The sequence below is a fragment of the Tinamus guttatus genome, unplaced genomic scaffold (genome assembly GCF_059628265.1).
Source record: "Tinamus guttatus ecotype Peru unplaced genomic scaffold, ASM5962826v1 Tinamus_guttatus_pri_ptg000124l, whole genome shotgun sequence".
NCBI lineage: Eukaryota > Metazoa > Chordata > Aves > Tinamiformes > Tinamidae > Tinamus > Tinamus guttatus.
The window spans coordinates 40,543-58,814 of record NW_028288658.1 but is presented as its reverse complement, the minus strand read 5'-3'; the positions used below and the strand labels follow the sequence as shown (position 1 = coordinate 58,814).

The 18,272-nt window shown below is 72.1% G+C and overlaps 2 protein-coding genes across 2 annotated transcripts in view; both read right to left on the bottom strand.

The window, feature by feature from the left end:
- Nucleotides 1-253: 253 nt before the first annotated feature.
- Nucleotides 254-1,131, bottom strand: LOC148595284 (Golgi-associated RAB2 interactor protein 6-like). The gene is made up of 3 exons (XM_088521518.1): nucleotides 1,015-1,131; nucleotides 784-938; nucleotides 254-716 (listed from the first exon to the last, which is right to left on the bottom strand). Exons 1-3 carry the CDS (start codon nucleotides 1,129-1,131, stop codon nucleotides 254-256), a joined length of 735 nt encoding a protein of 244 aa, XP_088377644.1.
- A 487-nt stretch (nucleotides 1,132-1,618) lies between these two features.
- HUWE1 (HECT, UBA and WWE domain containing E3 ubiquitin protein ligase 1) overlaps nucleotides 1,619-18,272 on the bottom strand; it is a 29,152-nt gene continuing 12,498 nt past the window's right edge. Inside the window, exons 43-83 of the mRNA XM_088521522.1 lie at nucleotides 18,043-18,210; nucleotides 17,818-17,960; nucleotides 17,671-17,737; nucleotides 17,136-17,347; nucleotides 16,841-17,052; nucleotides 16,582-16,761; nucleotides 16,318-16,484; nucleotides 16,094-16,239; nucleotides 15,943-16,018; nucleotides 15,757-15,855; nucleotides 15,532-15,665; nucleotides 15,282-15,453; nucleotides 14,963-15,191; nucleotides 13,865-14,043; nucleotides 13,697-13,786; nucleotides 12,636-12,790; nucleotides 12,513-12,552; nucleotides 11,403-11,621; nucleotides 11,102-11,312; nucleotides 10,852-10,985; nucleotides 9,853-10,064; nucleotides 8,815-9,103; nucleotides 7,880-7,982; nucleotides 7,229-7,793; nucleotides 5,820-6,312; nucleotides 5,626-5,738; nucleotides 5,401-5,557; nucleotides 5,193-5,325; nucleotides 4,915-5,117; nucleotides 4,752-4,834; nucleotides 4,240-4,336; nucleotides 4,009-4,158; nucleotides 3,694-3,939; nucleotides 3,489-3,606; nucleotides 3,262-3,402; nucleotides 2,881-3,168; nucleotides 2,700-2,805; nucleotides 2,392-2,509; nucleotides 2,131-2,312; nucleotides 1,857-2,047; nucleotides 1,619-1,767 (exon numbers count right to left, since the gene is read on the bottom strand). Of these exons, the coding sequence (XP_088377648.1) occupies nucleotides 1,665-1,767; nucleotides 1,857-2,047; nucleotides 2,131-2,312; nucleotides 2,392-2,509; nucleotides 2,700-2,805; nucleotides 2,881-3,168; nucleotides 3,262-3,402; nucleotides 3,489-3,606; nucleotides 3,694-3,939; nucleotides 4,009-4,158; nucleotides 4,240-4,336; nucleotides 4,752-4,834; nucleotides 4,915-5,117; nucleotides 5,193-5,325; nucleotides 5,401-5,557; nucleotides 5,626-5,738; nucleotides 5,820-6,312; nucleotides 7,229-7,793; nucleotides 7,880-7,982; nucleotides 8,815-9,103; nucleotides 9,853-10,064; nucleotides 10,852-10,985; nucleotides 11,102-11,312; nucleotides 11,403-11,621; nucleotides 12,513-12,552; nucleotides 12,636-12,790; nucleotides 13,697-13,786; nucleotides 13,865-14,043; nucleotides 14,963-15,191; nucleotides 15,282-15,453; nucleotides 15,532-15,665; nucleotides 15,757-15,855; nucleotides 15,943-16,018; nucleotides 16,094-16,239; nucleotides 16,318-16,484; nucleotides 16,582-16,761; nucleotides 16,841-17,052; nucleotides 17,136-17,347; nucleotides 17,671-17,737; nucleotides 17,818-17,960; nucleotides 18,043-18,210 (7,124 nt within the window). The 3' untranslated portion in view covers nucleotides 1,619-1,664. The remainder of the gene's footprint in view (nucleotides 1,768-1,856; nucleotides 2,048-2,130; nucleotides 2,313-2,391; nucleotides 2,510-2,699; nucleotides 2,806-2,880; nucleotides 3,169-3,261; nucleotides 3,403-3,488; nucleotides 3,607-3,693; nucleotides 3,940-4,008; nucleotides 4,159-4,239; nucleotides 4,337-4,751; nucleotides 4,835-4,914; nucleotides 5,118-5,192; nucleotides 5,326-5,400; nucleotides 5,558-5,625; nucleotides 5,739-5,819; nucleotides 6,313-7,228; nucleotides 7,794-7,879; nucleotides 7,983-8,814; nucleotides 9,104-9,852; nucleotides 10,065-10,851; nucleotides 10,986-11,101; nucleotides 11,313-11,402; nucleotides 11,622-12,512; nucleotides 12,553-12,635; nucleotides 12,791-13,696; nucleotides 13,787-13,864; nucleotides 14,044-14,962; nucleotides 15,192-15,281; nucleotides 15,454-15,531; nucleotides 15,666-15,756; nucleotides 15,856-15,942; nucleotides 16,019-16,093; nucleotides 16,240-16,317; nucleotides 16,485-16,581; nucleotides 16,762-16,840; nucleotides 17,053-17,135; nucleotides 17,348-17,670; nucleotides 17,738-17,817; nucleotides 17,961-18,042; nucleotides 18,211-18,272) is intronic.

The window sequence follows — 18,272 nt, the reverse complement described above, 5'->3', positions numbered from 1 at the left end:
CCCATCAGCGCTTCCCGCCGCGGGGGCCCGAGAGCAGCTTCATCATGGCGGCCAGGCGGCTGGGCCGCCGCCCTGCGGGGAGAGGGGCGGGGCGCGCGTGAAGGGGCGGGCCAAGGGGGCGGGGCCTGGCCGCAGAGGGGCGGGGCCTCACCGTGCGACGGCTTCCGGGGCGGCGGCTCCCGCGGGCTGCAATGGCCAACGGGCGTCAACGGCGCAGCCCTAGCCCCGCCCTCCCCGCCAAAGCCCCGCCCCCTCACCTGCTGCGCGCTTTCCCGGCGCGGGGCGGGGCCTCGGCGGGCGGAGCCTCGGTGTTGACAAGGGGCGGGACCTCGGCGCTGGCAGGGGGCGGGGCCTCGGCGCTGGCAGGGGGCGGGGCCTCGGCGCTGGCAGGGGGCGGGCTGCGCGGGGCGGGGCCGAGGGGCGGGGGCTCCCCCGCCGCCGCCGCCGCCTCCTCCTCGTCGCCGCTCACGGACGGCGCCGCCTCGGGCTCGGGCTCCGCCGCCGCCTCGCGGAGCGGCTCGGGCGCGGGCGGCGGCGCCGCCTCGGCGGGGGGCCGGAGCGCTCGCGCCAGGCGCGCCCAGCGCTCGAAGAGGCCGGGGGCGCCGGGGCGCGGGCAGAGCTGCAGGTAGAAGCTGCGGCCGCTGGCGAGGCGCAGGCGGAGCCGCTCCCGGGGCGCGTCCTGCACCGACACCTGCACCCAGCGCAGCGGCAGGAGCCTGCGCCGCCCCTCGGCGCCCGCGGGCGGCGGCGGGGGGGCGGCGCGGGGAGGGGGCGGGGCGCTACCTGGTGAGCTCCACCCCCGCGGCGGGGGGCGGGGCGCGCGGCCGCGCCAGCAGCAGCACGTTGGGCGCGGGGAGGGCGGGGCTGGTGCGGGCCACGCCCAGCGTCACCACGCGTGCGCGGTTGTGCACGTCCAGCACCTCCCCGCGCCGGCCGACCTGCGCGGGGCGGGGCCGCCGTTAGCCCCGCCCCCGCCGCGAGCCCCGCCCCCTGTCCCCGGCCGGCTCCGCCCACCTGGACGAAGTCGCTCTCGAAGACCCGGAAGCGCCGCAGGAGGCCGAACTCCCCCGCGCGGAGCTGCCGCTGCAGCGGCCCCGGGGGCGGCGCCTCCTCGGGCGGCTCCGCCTCCATCGCCGCTTCCTGCCGCGCCGGGGCCGCGCCGCCCCGCCCGCCGTGACGTCACTTACCTCCTGTGACGTCACCTGCCAGCTGTGACCTCACTCGCCCAACATGGCAGCCCTGCCTGGGCCCTGCCCCAAGAACGATCCAGCTCCGTCCTTACCAAGAGCGCACTTTATTCCTTTTTTTGTACTTTTATTCCTTTTTTTTTTTTACCTTTTTTTTTTTTTTTTACTTTTCCCCCCTTTTTTTTCCCTGGGGGGGGCGAGGGAGGGGCAGTGCGGGCCCCCATAGCTGGGTGAGGGAGGGGGGTCCCACAGCCCCCCCCTCCCCTTCCCCTCCGCGCCGGTGGGGACACCTCGAAACCGGCCTCGAAGCCGCCGGGAATTCAGAAAAGGGAGGGAGGAGGGAGGGTGGGGGGAGAGAAAACAAAACCAAAACCACCAAAAAAAAAAAAAAACCCAAACAACAGGGAAAAAAAAATAAAAATAATGCGAACGCAACCCAAAAATATATATATATATTTATAGAGCGGCCCGGCGGGGCTAGGCCAGGCCGAAGCCCTCGGAGCACTCCTGGATGGCCAGGAGCAGCATGTGCCGCAGCTTCTCGTAGCTCTCGTAGGCCGGCAGGTCCAGCTGGTTGAAACTGCCGAGGGGACGGAGCCGGGACGGGGTCAGGAGCGGCCCCGGCCCTGCCCGCCCCCCGTGCCCCCCGCACCGTCCCCCCCGCGGTACCAGGTGTGGGCCGAGGGCAGGCGGTCGGTGGAGCGGTCGTCGCGGTGGATCTGGAACTTCTGGATGCCGTTCATGCCCTCGAGGGCGGCGAAGCCCTGGAGCGGCACCTTGGACGTGCCCGTCACGAACTGCAGGAACTTGGCGCGGTCGGCCTGGTCGAAGGAGCGCAGCGCGCGCCAGAACCACTGGATCTGCGGCGGGGAGCGGGCGCCGTGAGCGCGGGGTCCCCTCCCGGCGCCGCCGGGTGCCCCCCGCCGCCGCCGCCGCTCCCCACCTGGATGGAGTTGCCCTGGTACTTGTGGTACTCGGTGTTGGCCTTGAGGTCATCGATGTCGATGGTGGGCAGCCCCGAGATGAGCAGCTCCAGCTCCTGCTCCGTGAAGATGGAGATGAGGCGCTTGGGGATGATCTCGTAGAAGCCCTCCAGGAAGGCGGCCAGCTGCTTGCGGATGGCGCCTGCGCGGCAAGAGGGGGGACGGGGATGAGGAACGTTTGGGGACAGCTCCCCCCGACCCCCCCAGGTCCCCCGGCTCACCCGTCATGCGCATCTGGCACACGAGGTGCACGTACTCCTTCTTGTTCTCCTCCGTCACCAGCACGTTTGCCCCGTTGGGCTTCAAGTCCCGCACTTCGCACACGCCAAACTCCTGCACCTGGGGGCCGCCCGGGGGGTGAGCGTCGAATTGATGGGGGGACACACGCGTGGGGGGCAAGGGGACACGTGGGGGACAAGGGGACACGTGTGGGGGACAAGGGGACATGCGGGGGACAAGGGGACACGCGTGGGGGACAAGGGGACACGAGGGGGGCAAGGGGACACGAGGGGGACCCGCCGCCGCGCACCTCCGTGCTGAAGGTGAGGTCGTAGCCCAGGGTGGAGACGTCGTTCTCCAGCAGGTAGACCAGGCCCTGGTAGAAGTGATAGTCCTCGCTCTCCATGTCCGTGTACCTGCGCGAGGGAGGCGTCAGCGCGGCCCAGGGCCCCCGTCCCCATCCCGCGGCCCCCCCGACCCTCTCCCTTTACCTGACGGACTTGCCCAGGATGTGCTTGTAGAAGGAGCGGGTGAAGTAGCACTCGAGCAGGCGGTTGTCGTAGACGGCCTTGGCCACGATGCGCCCCACGAACTTGAAGTAGCTGAGGTGGTTGGGGTTGCAGTGGGACGAGGGGTTGATGGTGTAGGTGACGCGGTCGCCCGGCGACGTGCGGAACAGCGCGTACATGGGGTTGAACATCTCCCGCGAGATGATCATGTACCACTCGCGCAGCAGCCCCCCGGCGTCCTGGCCCTCCTCGCCCTCAAACACGATGTATCTGAGGAGGGGGACACACGTGTCGGGGGGAGGTGGCATCGCGGCCCCCGCCACCCCCGCGCCGAGGGCCCCGGCGCTCGGGGCGGGCGCTCACAAGCGGTTCTTCATCTCCTCGGGCGACTTGCGGTGCAGCTCGCGGTACGAGTCCTCGAAGACGTGGTCGCGCCGCACGTGCACGGCCATGTCCTCCTTGCGCAGCCCCTCGTCCAGCCGCTCCAGCTCCTGGCGGAAGTACCTGGGGGCCGGGCCGGGGGCAGCGGTGACGCCGGGACCGCCCCGCCACGCGCCACGCGCCGTCCCCAACCCCGGCCCGGCCCCTACTTGCGCTTGACGTCGAAGTCCAGCACGCGGATGTAGTCGACGAGGACGGCGAAGGGGCCGTCGGCCAAGTGCGTGGTCGACTGCCGCAGGATCTGGTTCAGCACCGTGCGGTGGGTCTCTGTGACGGGGAGGGGACACGGCGGGTGGCATCGGGCACCGGCCTCGCAGCCCTGCGCCCCCCGCCCCGGCAGCCTCCCGGCCTCACCAGCGAAACGGAGGAACTTCTGCGTGTCCGGGGGGAGGCTGGCGGAGATGTGCATGGAGGAAGGCTCGCGCGAGAAGAAGGGGTCGAGCGAGGACGGCGTGGCGGGCGTGAGCGGCGCCGGGGACAGCGGCGGCGGCTCGTCCTTGATGTGCGCCAGCTGGCTCTCGCGCGTGTCCCGCACCGGCGGCTTGCTCTCCCGCTCCGTGGCGTGCACCAGGAAGAAGGCCTCCACGGCGGGCTGCAGCACTGCGGGGCCGCGGGTCAGCGCGGCGCCGGCGGCGCGTGCGCCCGTCCCCGTGCCGGCGCGGCGCTCACCTAGCACGGCGTGCTGGTCGTGCGACTCCTCCAGCTCCTTGAGGCACTCGCCCAGCATGTCCCAGAGCTCGTCCAGGCAGAGCTGCTCGCTGAGCAGCGGCAGCTCGGGCGCCCGCTCGTCCCGCTCGCCCGGCGCGGCGCCCTCGGAGCCTGCGGCGGGCAGGGGACGCGCTCAGCGCCGGGCCCCGCGTCGCGGCGGGAGCGCGTTTGGCCGGCGCCGCTCGCACTCACCGGCCGCGGGGGCGTCCGGCGGCGCTGGCGAGGGCTGGTCCACGTCCATGGGCGACTCGTCGCGGCGGGCGGCGCTGTCGGCCGGCCCGGCCTCGGCCTGCGGGCGCAGCGGGGGCCCCGTTAGGGGACAGCGGCCTCGGGGGGGTCCCTGCGACCCGGCTCTGGCTGGGGGGCAGATCCAGAGCCGTGCGGGGAAGAGGAGGAAGTGGGGAGGAAGATGGAGAGGGCCGGGATGGGCCGCGGGGAGGGACGGAGGATGAGGGGAAAGGGGGGAAAAAGCCCCGCTGAGCCACGAGGAAGAGGAGGAGGAAGGGGAAGCAGCCGAGGTGAAGATGAAGGGCACAGCAGGAGGGGAATGCAGGGAGGAAGAGCCACCCGTGCAAAGGGGAGGATGATGGGGGTGACGAGGAAGGCGGGACGCGGGCGGAGGAGGAGGAGGAGCGGGGAGGAAGGGCGGCCGTGCTAACCGTGTCTGCCTGCTGCTGCCTCCGGGCCCTCTGGCCCTCACGTACCATTTGTATGATGGCGTCGGCCTCGGCCTCCAGCTGCCGCACGGCGGCCTGGATGCTGCCAGCCGCCCCGAGGCCCCCGGCACCTGCGGGAGGCGGCGTCAGCGCCGGGGGGACACGCGGGGCGGCCTCGGTGGCCGCGGCGGCGGGAAGGGGGGGTCCTTACCCAGGCGCCCGGCCTGCTTGGCCTTCTTGTGCGCGCGGCGCGTGTCGTCGCGCAGCTGGATGATGACCTGCAGCACGCGCAGGAAGAAGCGCTGCGTCGACGTCTTGGACGTGAGCACCGACATGGAGGGCAGCTGCAGCTCGCGCCCGCCCAGCGCCCGCTTCTGCGACGCCACGATCACCACGCTCTCGGCCGTGTCGAACCTGCGGCGGCGGGGACGGCGTGAGCGGCGCGACGCCCGCGGGGACCGCGGCGGTGGTGGCGGCCGCCCCACTCACCGGCTCTGCATCTTGCCCTTGAGCTTGGCGCTGGGCGGCTGCTCCTCGGGCAGCCCCTCGGGCGACGGCGCCTCGCTCTGCGCCCGCCGCTGCTGCTCCAGGTTGTACTCGCGCAGCTCGGCCAGCAGCGTCCCTGCGGGACGGAGCGGCGGCTCGGCGGGGGCCCCGGCGCCCGGGCCGGCCCCGCGCGGCCGGCGCCGCCACTCACCGATCTGGCGGCAGAGCGTGGCGCCCAGCTGGCGGGCGCCGCTGAGCAGCAGGCGCAGGACGGTGTCGCGGGTGGCGGCGTCGCCGCGCGACAGCTGCAGCAGCACGTTGGCCGCGTCCTCCAGGCCCTCCTCCGAGCACGAGTGCGACGTGAGCACCTGCGGGGCCGGCGTGTGAGCGGGGGGGGACGCGGCCGGCGGGTCGGGGCCGGCGCCGCGGCGCTCACCTCCACGGAGAGCTGCAGCTGGCTCTCGGTGAGCCCCGTGGCCGCCATGCGCGGGTCGGGGCCGCCCGCCCCCTCGGCCGCCTTTGCCGGCGACTTGGCGCCCTTGGCCGGAGCTGCGGTGGGGCCGGGGGGGACAGGGGCGTCAGCGGCACCGTCGCCGCCGCCCGCCCGCCCGCCGGCCGCCCCCCGCTCACCGGCAGCCGGGGGGCTGGCGGCGGGGGCCGCGGCGGCCGGGGCGGCCTCGGCGGCCTTGCCGCCCTCGGGCAGCGCGATGGAGATGAGCGAGAGCAGGCGCAGCAGCTTCTCGGTGAGCAGGGCGCTGCGGCGGATCACGCCGTGCGACAGCATGTTCATGAGCTGCCCCAGCGGCGACGCCTCCAGGCCCAGCCCCAGCGCCTCGGCCTCGGGGCCGCCGCCGCCGGGGCCGGCCTTGGCCGAGCCCTTGCCCTTGCGGCTCACGTTCATGTTGTCCAGCTTCACCAGCAGGTCCCAAAAGTCGGTGGAGAGGCCGCCGGGGGGGCCGCCGCCGGGGGGGCCGCCGGCGCCGCCGGTCGTGGCGGTGGCGGCGGCGGCGGCCGGGGGGCCGCCGGGGCAGGGGCTGCCGCCGGTCTTGGTGCCGCCGCGGTCCCGCTCGCCCTCGCAGGCCGCCTCGCGGCCCCGCTGCTGCGTGAAGTGGCTGGGGAAGACCTGGGGGAGGAGAGAGCGGAAAAGAGGGGGTTGAGAGGAGGAGAGAGCGGAAAATGGGGGTTTGGGGGGAGAAAAGAGCGGAAAATGGGGGTTTGGGGGGAGAAGAGAGCGGAAAATGGGGGTTTGGGGGAGAAGAGAGCGGAAAAGGGAGGTTTGGGGGGAGAAGAGAGCGGAAAATGGGAGTTTGGGGAGAGAAGAGAGTGGAAAATGGGGTTTGAGAGGAGAAAAGAGTAGAAGACAGGGTTTTGGAGGAAAAGGAAGCAGAAAAGGGGATTTGGGGGGATAAGAGAGCAGAAAAGAGGGGTTTGAGAGGAGAAGAGAATGGAAAAGGGGGGTTTGAGAGGAGAAGAGAATGGAAAAGAGGGGTTTGAGAGAAGAGAGCAGAAAAAGGGGATTTGAGAGGAGAACAGAGTGGAAAAGGGCGGTTTGGGGGGAGAAAAGAGTAGAAAAGGTTTTTTTGGGGGAGAACAGAAGACAGGGTTTTGGGGGAAAAGGAAGCAGAAAAGGCAGGTTAGGGGGAGAAAAGAGCAGAAAAGGGGGGTTTGGGGAGAAGGGAGGAGAAAAGGGGAGTTTGAGGGGAGAAGAGAGCAGAAAAAGGGAGTTTGGGGGAAGAAAAGAGCAGAAAAGGGGAATTTGAGGGGAGAAAAGGACATCCAAGGGAATTTAGGGAGAGAAGGGAGCAGAACAGGGGAGTTGAGAGGAGAAGAGAGCAGAAAAAGGGAGTTTGGGGGAAGAAAAGAGCAGAAAAGGGGTGTTTGGGGGAGAAGGGAGCAGAAAAGGGGAATTTGGGGTAGAAGAGAGCAGTAAAACGAAATTCAAGAAGAAAAGAGAGCAGAAAAAGGAGTTTGGGGGCAGAAAGGAACATCCAAGGGCGCCGGGGGCTCCTGCGTCCCCCCGCGCTGCCGCTGCCGCTCACCTTGGCCAGCTGGATGAGCGTGTCGAGGACGTGGCGGCACACGACCGGGGCGGCCTGCGGGTGGATGTGCACGGCGGCGCCGGCGGCCGCCGCGTGCTTCTCCGTGTGCTTGCGGCCCGGCGCCCGCTGGATCTGGAAGATGTTGGTGCGGCAGCCGAGCGCCGCGTCCATGGACACCGAGAGCCACGAGAGCTGCCCGGAGCTGCGCGCCTCCACGCGCTGCAGCAGCTCCAGCCCGCGCGGCTCCGCGGCGGCGGCGGCGGGGCGGGCGCCCGCGCGCCGGGGCCGCTCGTCGGGCGGCGCGGGCGGCGCGGCGGCGGCGCGCGGCGCCTCCAGGCACAGCTCGCTCTCGCTGCTGCGCTGCAGGATGGACAGGAGGCTCCGCACCACCCAGCCGCGCGTGGGGCCGTGGTAGCACAGGTTGCGCAGCACGCGGTGCAGCCGGCTCGTGTTCAGCTTGGGCTCGTCCACGAAGAGCAGCACGAGGAGGCAGGACAGCGCCTCGTGGTCCAGCAGCAGCCGGCCCCGCAGGCGCAGCAGGCTGTCCACGCTGCCGCCCGACGGCCTGCGGGGACAGCGGCGGTGACGCGGCGGGGACGCGGTGACGCGGCGGCGACGCCGCCCGCCCCGGGGCCTCCCCGCGGCCGGTACCTGCTGTGGCTGCTGCCGCTGCCCATGTGGAAGGTGCCGCCGCGCTGCACGGCCAGGCGCGTGTACTGCACGCCGCGGTTCCCGCTCAGGCGGCTCGTGAAGGCTGCGGCGACAGGGGCGATCAGCGGGGCGGCCGCGGCGGGGACCGCGGGGACGCCGGGGGGGGGCCGAGGGCACCGGGGGAAAACCGAGGGCATCGGGGGGGACCGAGGGTGTCAGGGGGTACCAAGGGTGTCAGGGGGACACCAAGGGCGTCAGGGGGACATCGAGGGTGTGATGGGGCCATAACAGCACCACAAAGGACATGATGGGGCCATAGGAGCCGATACGGGACCATAGGGGCTGTGATGGGGCCGTGAGAACTGTGATGGGGCCGTGACGGGGCCACCAAAGCCGTGAGGGTCATGACGCGTCTGTGGGGGCCACAACGGGGACATGAGGGCCACGGCGGGGACATGAGGGCCACAGCGGGAACATGGGGGCCATGAGTGCCATGATGGGGCTGTGGGGGCCGTGGGGGCCATGACGGGGCCACGGGGGCAGCAATGGGGACATGAGAGCCATGATGGAGACATGAGAGCCATGATGGGGCCGTGGGAGTCATGATGAGGCCGTGGGGGCCATGACGAGGCCGTGGGGGCCATGATGGGAGCCTGGGGGCCATGATGGGGCCGTGGGGGCCATGACGGGGCCGTAGGGGCCACAATGGGGACATGAGAGCCATGACGGGGCCGTCGGAGTCATGATGAGGCCGCAGGAGCTATGACGGGGCCGTGGGGGCCATGACGAGGCCGTGGGGGCCATGATGGGACCATGGGGGCCATGATGGGACCATGGGGGCCATGACGAGGCCGTGGGGGCCATGATGGGACCATGGGGGCCATGAGGGGGTCGTAGGGGCCACACCGGGGCCGTGGGGGCACCGCGGCGCTCACCGGGGCTGCGCAGGATGGCCGACAGGGCCGAGGTGCTGGAGTGGCCGAAGAGGCGCTCGTGCATGAGCTGCCGCTGCCGGGCCTCCTGCTCGCGCCGCAGCGCCTGCGCCTCGGCCGCGATGTCGGGCGGCATGACGGCCAGCACGCTGTCCTCCATGTCCTCGAGCACCGAGCGCCGCAGCTCCGACGGCAGCGTCTGGATGAAGGTCACCGGGTCCATGGGCGCCTCGGCGCCCGCCGCCGCCGCCAGCTCCCGCCGCTGCTGCTCCGCGCGCTGCTGCGCCAGCACCTGCCCCCGCCAAAGGGGACGCGTCAGGGGACGGGGACACGGCCCGAGACAGCCCCTGCCGCACAGGCCCCGCCCCCAAGGGCAGTGGCCCCGCCCCCGAGGACAATGCCCCCGCCCCCAAGGGCAGTAGTCCCGCCCCAATGCACTAGCCCCTCCCCGAGTAGCCCCGCCTCCGAGTACAATAGCCCCGCCCCCAAGGGCAGTAGCCCCGCCTCCGAGGCAGACAAGGCCCTGAGCAGTAGCTCCACCCCCTTCCCAGGCCCCTCCCACCCCCAAGGAAGTAGCTCCACCCCTTACCCAGGTGCCACCACCTTCACTGGCCCCTCCCCAAGCCCCTCCCATAGACTCCACCCCAAAGAACTAGCCCCGCCTCCTCAAGCCCCATCCCTCTCCAAGCCCCTCCCACTACGGCTCTACTGTTCAAGGTAGCCCCGCCCCCTCAGCAAGCCCTATGCCTCCCCAAGACAGTAGCTCCGCCCCTGCCCTGGCCCTTACTCAGGCTCCGCCTCCAGGGCAGTCCCACGCCGACCTGTGCTGGCCCCACCCCCTGCCCAAGCCCCTCCCATTATGATTCCACTCCTTTAGAAATAGCCCCACCCCCTTCCCAAGCCCCTCCCATGATAACTCCACCCCCAGGGAAGCAGCCCCGCCCTCCAGGCAAGCCCCACCCCCTGCCCAAGCCCCTCCCACTGCAAGGCATGAGCTCCACCCCCTCCCTAGGCCCCGCCCCCTCCGGGGGCCACACCCACCTCCTCCTGGATGGCGGGGGGCAGGGCGGCCAGGAACTCGGGGCTGACCTCGGTGAGGCCGGGATTGGCCACCACCGGGGGGGCGGGGCTGGGCGTGGGCGGGGCCCGCGCCGGGGGGCGGATCCCCAGCTGGTTCTGCAGCACCTCCCGGCGGATGTCGTCAGGCAGCGCGGCCAGGAACGACGGGTCCACCCCCTCGGGGAGGCTGATCCCTGCGCGGGGACGGGGACGCGTCACATGGATGTGGCATCCACGGGGACGGGTCACACACGGCACCCACGGGGACCCGGCACCCACGGGGACGCGTCACACAGACACAGCGCCCATGGGGACACGGCACCCACAGGGACACGGCACCCACAAGGACACAGCACCCATGGGGACACGGCACCCACGGGGATGTGTCACACAGATGCGGCACCCACAGGGACGTGACCCTCGTGGGGATGCGGCACCCACAGGGATGTGTCACACAGAGGCGGCACCCACAGGGACATGTCACACGGATGTGTCACCCACAGGGAGATGGCACCCATGGCACCCACGGGGATGCATCACCCGGATGTGGCACCCACCCACGGGGACGTGTCCCTTGTGGGGATGTGGCACCCACAGGGATGTGTCACCCATGGGGATGTGTCACACACACAGATGCGGCACCCACAGCGACATGTCACATGGATGTGGCACCCACAGGGACATGTCACTCGTGGGGATGCGGCACCCACAGGGATGCATCACACGGATGTGGCACCCACAGGGACACGGCACCCACAGGGATGCGTCACCCGAATGTGGCACCCACAGGGATGTGTCACTCGTGGGGATGCGGCACCCACAGGGATGCGTCACAGGGACATGGCACGCACAGGGATGTGTCACACGGATGTGTCACACGGATGTGTCACCCACGGGGCCGTGTCACCCACGGGGCCGTGTCACTCGCAGGTCGATGGCGCCCGCGGGGCCGTGTCCCACGGAGGCGGCGCCCGCACTCACCGGCGAGCGGATCCTCCTCCTCGCTGCTCGTCGAGGGCAGCGGCTCCTCCAGGATCCCCCTCGAGTCGGCGCCGGAGATGGCGGCGGCCGAGTCGCGCGTGGACGAGCTCTCCGAGGACGAGGCGGGCGGCGAGCTGCGCCGCGGGGGACACGGGGACGTCAGGGTGACAGCGGGGGGACGCACAACGCGCCGTCCCCGCCGCGGGGCCCAGGCGTCCTGGGGGTGTGTGTTGGGCGGGGGGGGTCCTACCTGTCATCGGGCGGGCGGGCGGCGTCGGGGGCGGCCGGGGGGGTGGCCGGGGGGGGTCCCGGCGGCGCCGCGGCCCCGTCGGTGGCGCCGGCGGCCGGATCGTCCAGGCTGCCGGCGGCGCCGCTCGACGTGTCCATGGGGGAGCCCTCGAGCTGGCTGCTGCCGCCCGTGAGCGCGTCCGAGTCCTCCGCGCGCTCCGGGGACAGCGACGCTGCCGGGGCGGGGGGGGCACAAAGGGACCTGTCAGGGCCTGTCCCTTGTCCCCCCTCCCCGCCTCGCCCCCCCCATCCCCTGCACTCACTGACGGTGGGGGCCGGTGACAGCTCCATCTGGGTGGCCTCGGTGTCCCCGGGGGGCCGCCCGGGGCCGGCGTCCTCGGCGGGGGGGGGCGGCGGGGGCGGCGGGGGGGGCCCGGGGGCGGCAGGGGGCTCCGGCGCCGCCGCCTCCAGCAGCACCAGGGTGCGGTGGGGGCCGCCGGGGGGCGGCGGGGGGGGCGGCTCGCCCCCGGCCCCGGCGGCCTCTGCGGAGAGGCCGGAGCCGCCGGGATCAGCGCCGGGATCGGCCCTCCCCCACCCAGCCGGGGGGGCCCAGGTGTCCCCCACCCCCCCTCCCCACCCAAACGCCCCCCCAGCCGCCGCCAGGGACCCCGCGGGGGAAAGTAGTCGGCTGTATCGTTACCTCGGCGCTGGGGCTCCCATCCCGGCCCCCCAACAATACAACCGACTACCTCACCCCCGCGGCACCACCGCGCGCCGCGGCCGGCCCGGACCCTCGGAGCATGCGGAGCTCCCGCCCCCAACCGCGGGAAGGGCCCCGGCGTCCGGGCGTTCCAGGACCATACGGAGCTCCCTGCTCCCACCCCAACCGCGGGGAGGGCCCCGGCGTCCGGGTGTTCCAGGACCACCGTACGGAGCTCCCTGCTCCCACCCCAACCGCGGGAAGGGCCCCGGTGTCCGGGTGTTCCAGGACCACCGTACGGAGCTCCCTGCTCCCACCCCAACCGCGGGGAGGGCCCCGGCGTCCGGGTGTTCCAGGACCACCGTATGGAGCTCCCTGCTCCCAACCTGAACCGCGGGAAGGGCCCCGGCGTCCGGGCGTTCCAGGACCACCGTACGGAGCTCCCTGCTCCCACCCCAACCGCGGGAAGGGCCCCGGCATCCGGGTGTTCCAGGACCACCGTATGGAGCTCCCTGCTCCCGCTCCCAACCACGGGAAGGGCCCCGGCGTCCGGGCGGCGTGCGCCGCGCGAGGAAGACAGTAGACTGTATAGTTATCTCCGAGACGGGTGTGACCCTCCAACTATACAATCTACTACCTCAGCCCGCGGGGCGCCGGGTCGGGCTCCGTGCCGGGGGTGACACTGCCGGGGTCGGGGGACGCCCCGCGCGGGGACGGCGGGGGGGACACTCACCTGCGGCCACCTCGGTGCCATCGGCCTTGGGCACAGCGCCCTGCTGCACAGGGGAGAGCGTTGGCCCGGGGGGAGGGAGGGGGGTCCCGCGTGGCCCCCCCGTCCTCCTTTCTTTGTCCCCACCTGGGCACCGCTGTCCTGTCCCTCCTTGTCGTCGGGGCCCCGCTCGGCCCCCTTGGCCTCCTCCTCGGCCGCCTGGCGCCGCCGCTTCTCGCGCCGCTCGTCCAGCTCCTCGTCGCGCAGGGCCTCGAGCCGCGCCAGGATGGGCACCTTGACCACTGCGGGGTGGGGACACCGAGGGGACATGGAGGGGACACGCAAGGGATGGGCACCTTGACCACTGCGGGGTGGGGACACCGAGGGGACATGGAGGGGACACCCAAGGGATGGGCACCTTGACCACTGCGGGGCAGGGACGTGAGGGGACATGGAGGGGACACCCAGGAGACGTGAGGGGACACCCAGGAGAGATGGAGGGCACACCCAAGGGATGGGCGCCTTGACCACTGCGGGGTGGGGACACCGAGGGGACATGGAGGGGACACCCAAGGGACACGGAGGGGACATCCAGGGGATGGGCACCTTGACCACTGCGGGGCGGGGACAGTGAGGGGACGTGGAGGGGACACCGAGGGGACATGGAGGGGACATCCAGGAGACATGGAGGGGACACTCAAGGGACATGGAGAGGACACCCAAGGGATGGGAACCTTGACCACTGCGGGGTGGGGACACCGAGGGGACATGGAGGGGACACCGAGGGGACATGGAGGGGGGACCCAAGGGATGGGCACCTTGACCGCTATGGGGCCAGGGACGTGAGGGGACACCGAGGGGACACCCAAGAGACATGGAGGGGACACCCAAGAGACAGGCACCTTTACCACTGCAGGGACATGGAGCAGACACCCAAGGGATGGGTGCCTTGACCACTGCGGGGCGGGGACACCAAGGGGACATGGAAGGGACACCCAAGGGACATGGAGGGGTCACACCTGAGGTGTGTGTGCTGGGGGGCACATGAGTGACACAGGGCCACCGCAGGGCCACGGGAGTCGCCCAAGACACACGATGACCGTGACAGGACCACAACCAATGACCCGGGGGACGTCACCCAAGGGCGACGACGCGCAGGGACCCCCGAGGGCGGCAGCCACCCCGAGAGGCTCCCGCGGGGCGCTCACCCGCCACGCAGTCGTGCATGCTCTCGGCGTCCAGCACCTTGCACTCCTCCGTCCAGCGCGTCAGCGCCGTGGGGATGCTCGAGAGGGTCCCTGCGGCGGCGGCGGCGCGGGGTGAGCGCGGGGTGAGCGCGCCGTGGCCCCGCCGCCCCCGTGCCCGTCCCCACTCGCCTGCCTGGCTGCCGCCGGCGCCCTGCTCGTGGAAGAAGTCGTCGAGCAGCTCGTCGTCGGAGCGCGCGATGATGTGCACGTCGTCGTTGCCCACCAGCAGCCGGGCCCGGCCGCGGCTCTGCAGCGGGAGGCTGCTGCTCAGCTGCAGGATGTCGGCGGCCGCGGAGGGGCCCAGCAGCCTGCGGGAGGGCCCGGCGTCACGGAGCGCCGCGGGGCGCGCGGGGACGGGGCGGCCGCGGGCTCCTTGGGGGGCAGCGCGGACGCCAAGGGGCACCGAGGAGTCGAGCACGGGATAAAGGGGACACACGGGGAGTGGGGACACCCGGGGAGGACACGAGGGACGTTGGGGACGCACTGCAGGGCATGAGGGACTTGCCATCGGGATGAGGGAGGGGATGGGGAGGGTGACGAAGCACTGGAGGGGAGGAGGAAGATGGGAGAGTCATCATGGGGCCAAGGAGGGATGTGGGGAACTCATGGGACACTGAGGAGTGCCAGGGACTCCCCGTGGGGACAAGGGGAACATTGGAGACCCTGAGGAGCACCAGGGACTCCCCATGGGGACGAGGGGCTCCAGGGAGTCCCCATGGGGATGAGGGGACCCCAAGGAGCACCAAGGACTCCCTGTAGGGACAAGGGAAACACTGGGGACCCCGAGGGGCTCCAGGGACTCCCCGTGGGGATGAGGGGCTCCAGGGACTCCCCCGTGGGGACAACGGGAACATTGGGGACCCCAAGGGGCTCCAGGGACTCCCCGTGGGGACAAGGGGAACGTTGGGGACCCCAAGGGGCTCCAGGGACTCCCCGTGGGGATGAGGGGAACACTGGGGACCCCAAGGGGCTCCAGGGACTCCCCGTGGGGACGAGGGGAACACTGGGGACCCTGAGGAGCACCAGGGACTCCCTGTGGGGAGAAGGGGCTCCAGGGACTCGCTGTGGGGACAAGGGGAACATTGGGGACCCCAAGGGGCTCCAGGGACTCCCCATGGGGACAAGGGGAACACTGGGGACCCCGAGGGGCTCCAGGGACTCCCCACGGGGATGAGGGGAACACTGGGGACCCCAAGGGGCTCCAGGGACTCCCCGCGGGGGCCTCACCGCTGCAGGATGAGCGGCGGGTTGGGCTGCCGCGCGCCGGGGTAGTGCACGTGGATGGTGTGGCCGGCGTTGGCCGTGAGCTGGCGCAGCGTGCGCTGGCTGCGGCCGATGCCCTGCGCCAGGCGGGCGCCCGCGGCACCCGCGCCCAGCGCCAGCGCGCCGTGGTCCGCGTGCCGCACGAGCAGCGGGTGGCTGGCCGGGATGTTGCCGGGCGAGGGCGGGATGTCGGCTGCGGGGAAGGGACGCGCGAGGCGTTGGGGACGCCGGCGGCGGCGGCGGCCCCCGCGTCCTCGTCCCCAGGGTCCCCGGGGCACCGTACTGGGGCTGGAGAACATGTTGTCGAACTCGATGATGAGGTCGTCGTCGCGGTCGAAGCGCTCGAAGCGCACGAGGGGCGACGCGTTCACGTCCGGGTAGTCCTCGTCCAGCTCCATCTCCGAGCCGTCGTCGTCGTCCTCCTCCTCCTCACCTTCCTCACCCTCCTCATCGTCCTGCGGCGGCGGCCGTGGGTCAGGGTCGGCCGTGCGTCCCGGCGCGGGGCGCGTTTCCCCTCGCTGCGCTGGCCTCACCTGGTCGTCCTCGTCCTCCTCCTCCTCTTCCTCCTCCTCGTCCTGGCTGTCGTCCTCGTCCTCGTTGCTGCCGCTGCTGTCCTCCTCCTGCGTGTGCTCCTCCTCGTCCTCGGGGTCCAGGATGTTCATGGAGTCTGGATCGGGGGGTGTTGACAGAGCTGGCACGGTGGCACGAGGCGGGGGGGACAGTCCCCTGCCCCCCGCCCCGGCGCTGTCCCCCGTCACCTTCGCGGTTGGCCTGCAGCGTGGAGGCCTGGCTCAGGTTGGAGGGCGCCTCGTCCATGAGCACGTCCTCCTGCGACTCGTCCTCGCCCGAGCGGCTCACTGCGGCGCGGGGCAGGAGGGGACGGCAGGTGAGGGGGGTCCGGGCGCGCGGGGGGCCCCGGCGCGCGGGGCCGGGGGGGCTCTCACCGATGATGGTGCTGTTCCCGGCGGCCCCGTCCCGCTCCAGCAGCTCGTCGATGAGATCCTCCAGCTCGTTCTCCACCTGCCGGGGGGGACCAGGGGGTGCTGCGCTTGGGGGGGACCGGGGGCGCCGGGGGGGTGACGGCGGGGGGCCCACCTGCATCTCCTGGGTGCTGAGGCCCTCGGGCTGCCCCGCCAGCACCACCGTGTCGGCCTCGGCCTCGCCGTCCATGTCGCCGTCGGCCGCCTCCGCCTGCGCCGCCTCCGCGTCCTCCTCGGGAGGCTCCGGGTCGCCGGGGTCCCCTGGGAAGGAGGCGGCAACGTCGCGGAGGGAACACGGGAAGGCGCCAGGGCGGAAATGGGGGACGGGGACGCGGGTACCTCCGTCGGGGGGGGCGGCGCCGGCCTCGCGGGGGCCCCCGGCCCCCTCGCCCTTGCTCTTGCTGGACGAGCCCTTGGTGCCGAAGAGGCCGCTGGGCTGGTTCACGATGCGCGACAGCGTCTCCAGGGGCTTCAGCGCCGCGTTCACCGTGTTGGCCATGTTGGGGCTGCGCGGGGCGGCAGGAGGGACGACGGGGACGGCGCGGGCTGGGACCCCGGCGCCCGGGCACCCCGCCGGCCTCGCGCCTCCCCGCCGGGCCTCACCTGGAGAGGTCGAGGCTGTGGGGCACCCGCGCCAGGTCGTTCACCAGCCCCTTCTTGAGGAACAGGCGGATGATGTTGTTCATGCCGTTGTGCTGCGTCTTGGCGGCGCTGCTGTAGAAGCTCGACGTGGACGGGCACGACTCCATGATGGTGCTGATGATGCACATGACGGCCTGCAGCCTGCGGCGAGGGCGGCGGGGACGGCGTCACCGGGGGACGAGGGGACGGTGCCGGCCGCCCCCCGGACGCCGCCGCTCACCTCGCGTGCTTCTCGGTGCTCTCGGCCATGGCCAGGGCCCGGCCCAGCGCCGCCTTCACCTCGTTGACCAGGGCCACCTGGGCGTCCGTGCCGCTGCCCGCCGCAGCCAGGCTGGCCAGGAAGAGCCGGGCCAGCGCCGGCGTGTCCTTGTCCTCGGCGTTCTGCGTGTGCGGCAGCAGGTGGTCCAGCACGAAGGCCAGCACGCTGCAGTCCTGCGGGAGCAGAGCGGGGCCACCGTGGTGCCGAGGGGTGACGCCGCCGCCGCCGCGGCCACCGGCAGCGCCCCCGGCCTCACCTCCTTGATGAGCTCCGACTGGCCCACGGTGTAGCTGTAGTTGGCGATGAGGGCGGCGATGCCCACGTAGGAGCGCACGAGCTCGGCCAGCAGCCGCAGGATGGTGGACGTGGGCATGAGCGGCTTGGAGCCCTTGGCCCGCTGCCGCTCCTCCGCCGCCCGCTCGCCCTCCTTGTCCTTGCGGCCCTCGCGACCCTCCTCGGGGCTGGCGGCTGCGGGCGGCACCGGGGGGTCAGGGCGGCGGGGCCCGAGCACGGGGGACAGGAACGTGCAGGCCGGGAACGCAGGGCAGGGGACGTGGGGGACAGCGGGAGGGTTGGAGGCAGCCTGGGGACACGGGGACGCAGAACGGGGACATGGGACACGCGAGAGGACTGGGCAGGGGGATGGGGCACCGAGGGGCGGGATGCAGGAGGGGATGCAAGGACACAGCATGGGGTGCAGGAGGACGGAACGCGCAAACGTCGGGGTGCCAAGAAGCAGCTCTGGGACTCGAGGACACGGGGAAGACCCCGGGGCCGTCCCAGGGAGCTACCTTCCCCCTGGGGGGTCCCGGTCGGCGGCGTCTCCGCGGCAGCTCCGTCCGCGGCGAAGACCTGGGCCTGGGGGAGACGGCGGGTCGGGGGCGGCGCCGGGGGGGCCCCGAGGGCCGCCCCCCCCGCCCCAAAGCCTCCCCACTGACGTTGAGGGCGAAGCCGGCGGGGGCCTCGAAGTCGCCGGGCTGGCGCGTGAGGCTGCGGTACTGCTGGTACATGTCGTCGCCGATGTCCGAGAGCAGCTGGCTCACCTCGCTGGGCGCCGCCGCCTTCGCCTCCGCCTTGTCCCCTGCGCCGCGAGGGGGGACACGCGCGTCAAGGGACGCACGGGGCTCCGCGGGCGTCCCCCCGGCGCCGGCAGGGTCCCCTACCCTCCTCGGGCGCGTGGTAGGCCGCCAGCGCATTGAGCATGTCGTAGATGACGTCCTTGATGGGCTCGGGGATGACGGGCAGCGCCGCCGCCTTCACCGGCGTCGTCTTCACCAGCTGCACCGCGTTGGGGCCCTTGATGCGCAGGTTCTCAAACTCGTCGTCCGAGGCTGCCACCGGGACGGACACGTTAGCGCTGCCGCCGCCGTCGCCACCGTGCGTGTCCCCGCCG

Coding starts and splice junctions, on each gene's coding strand:
- LOC148595284 (XM_088521518.1), bottom strand. CDS start 1,131: ATGGAGGCGGAGCCGCCCGAGGAGGCGCCGCCCCCGGGGCCGCTGCAG. Junction 939..1,014: donor TCGAGAGCGACTTCGTCCAG/GTGGGCGGAGCC, acceptor CGCCCCGCGCAG/GTCGGCCGGCGCGGGGAGGT. Junction 717..783: donor GCGGGGGTGGAGCTCACCAG/GTAGCGCCCCGC, acceptor GGGGCGGCGCAG/GCTCCTGCCGCTGCGCTGGG.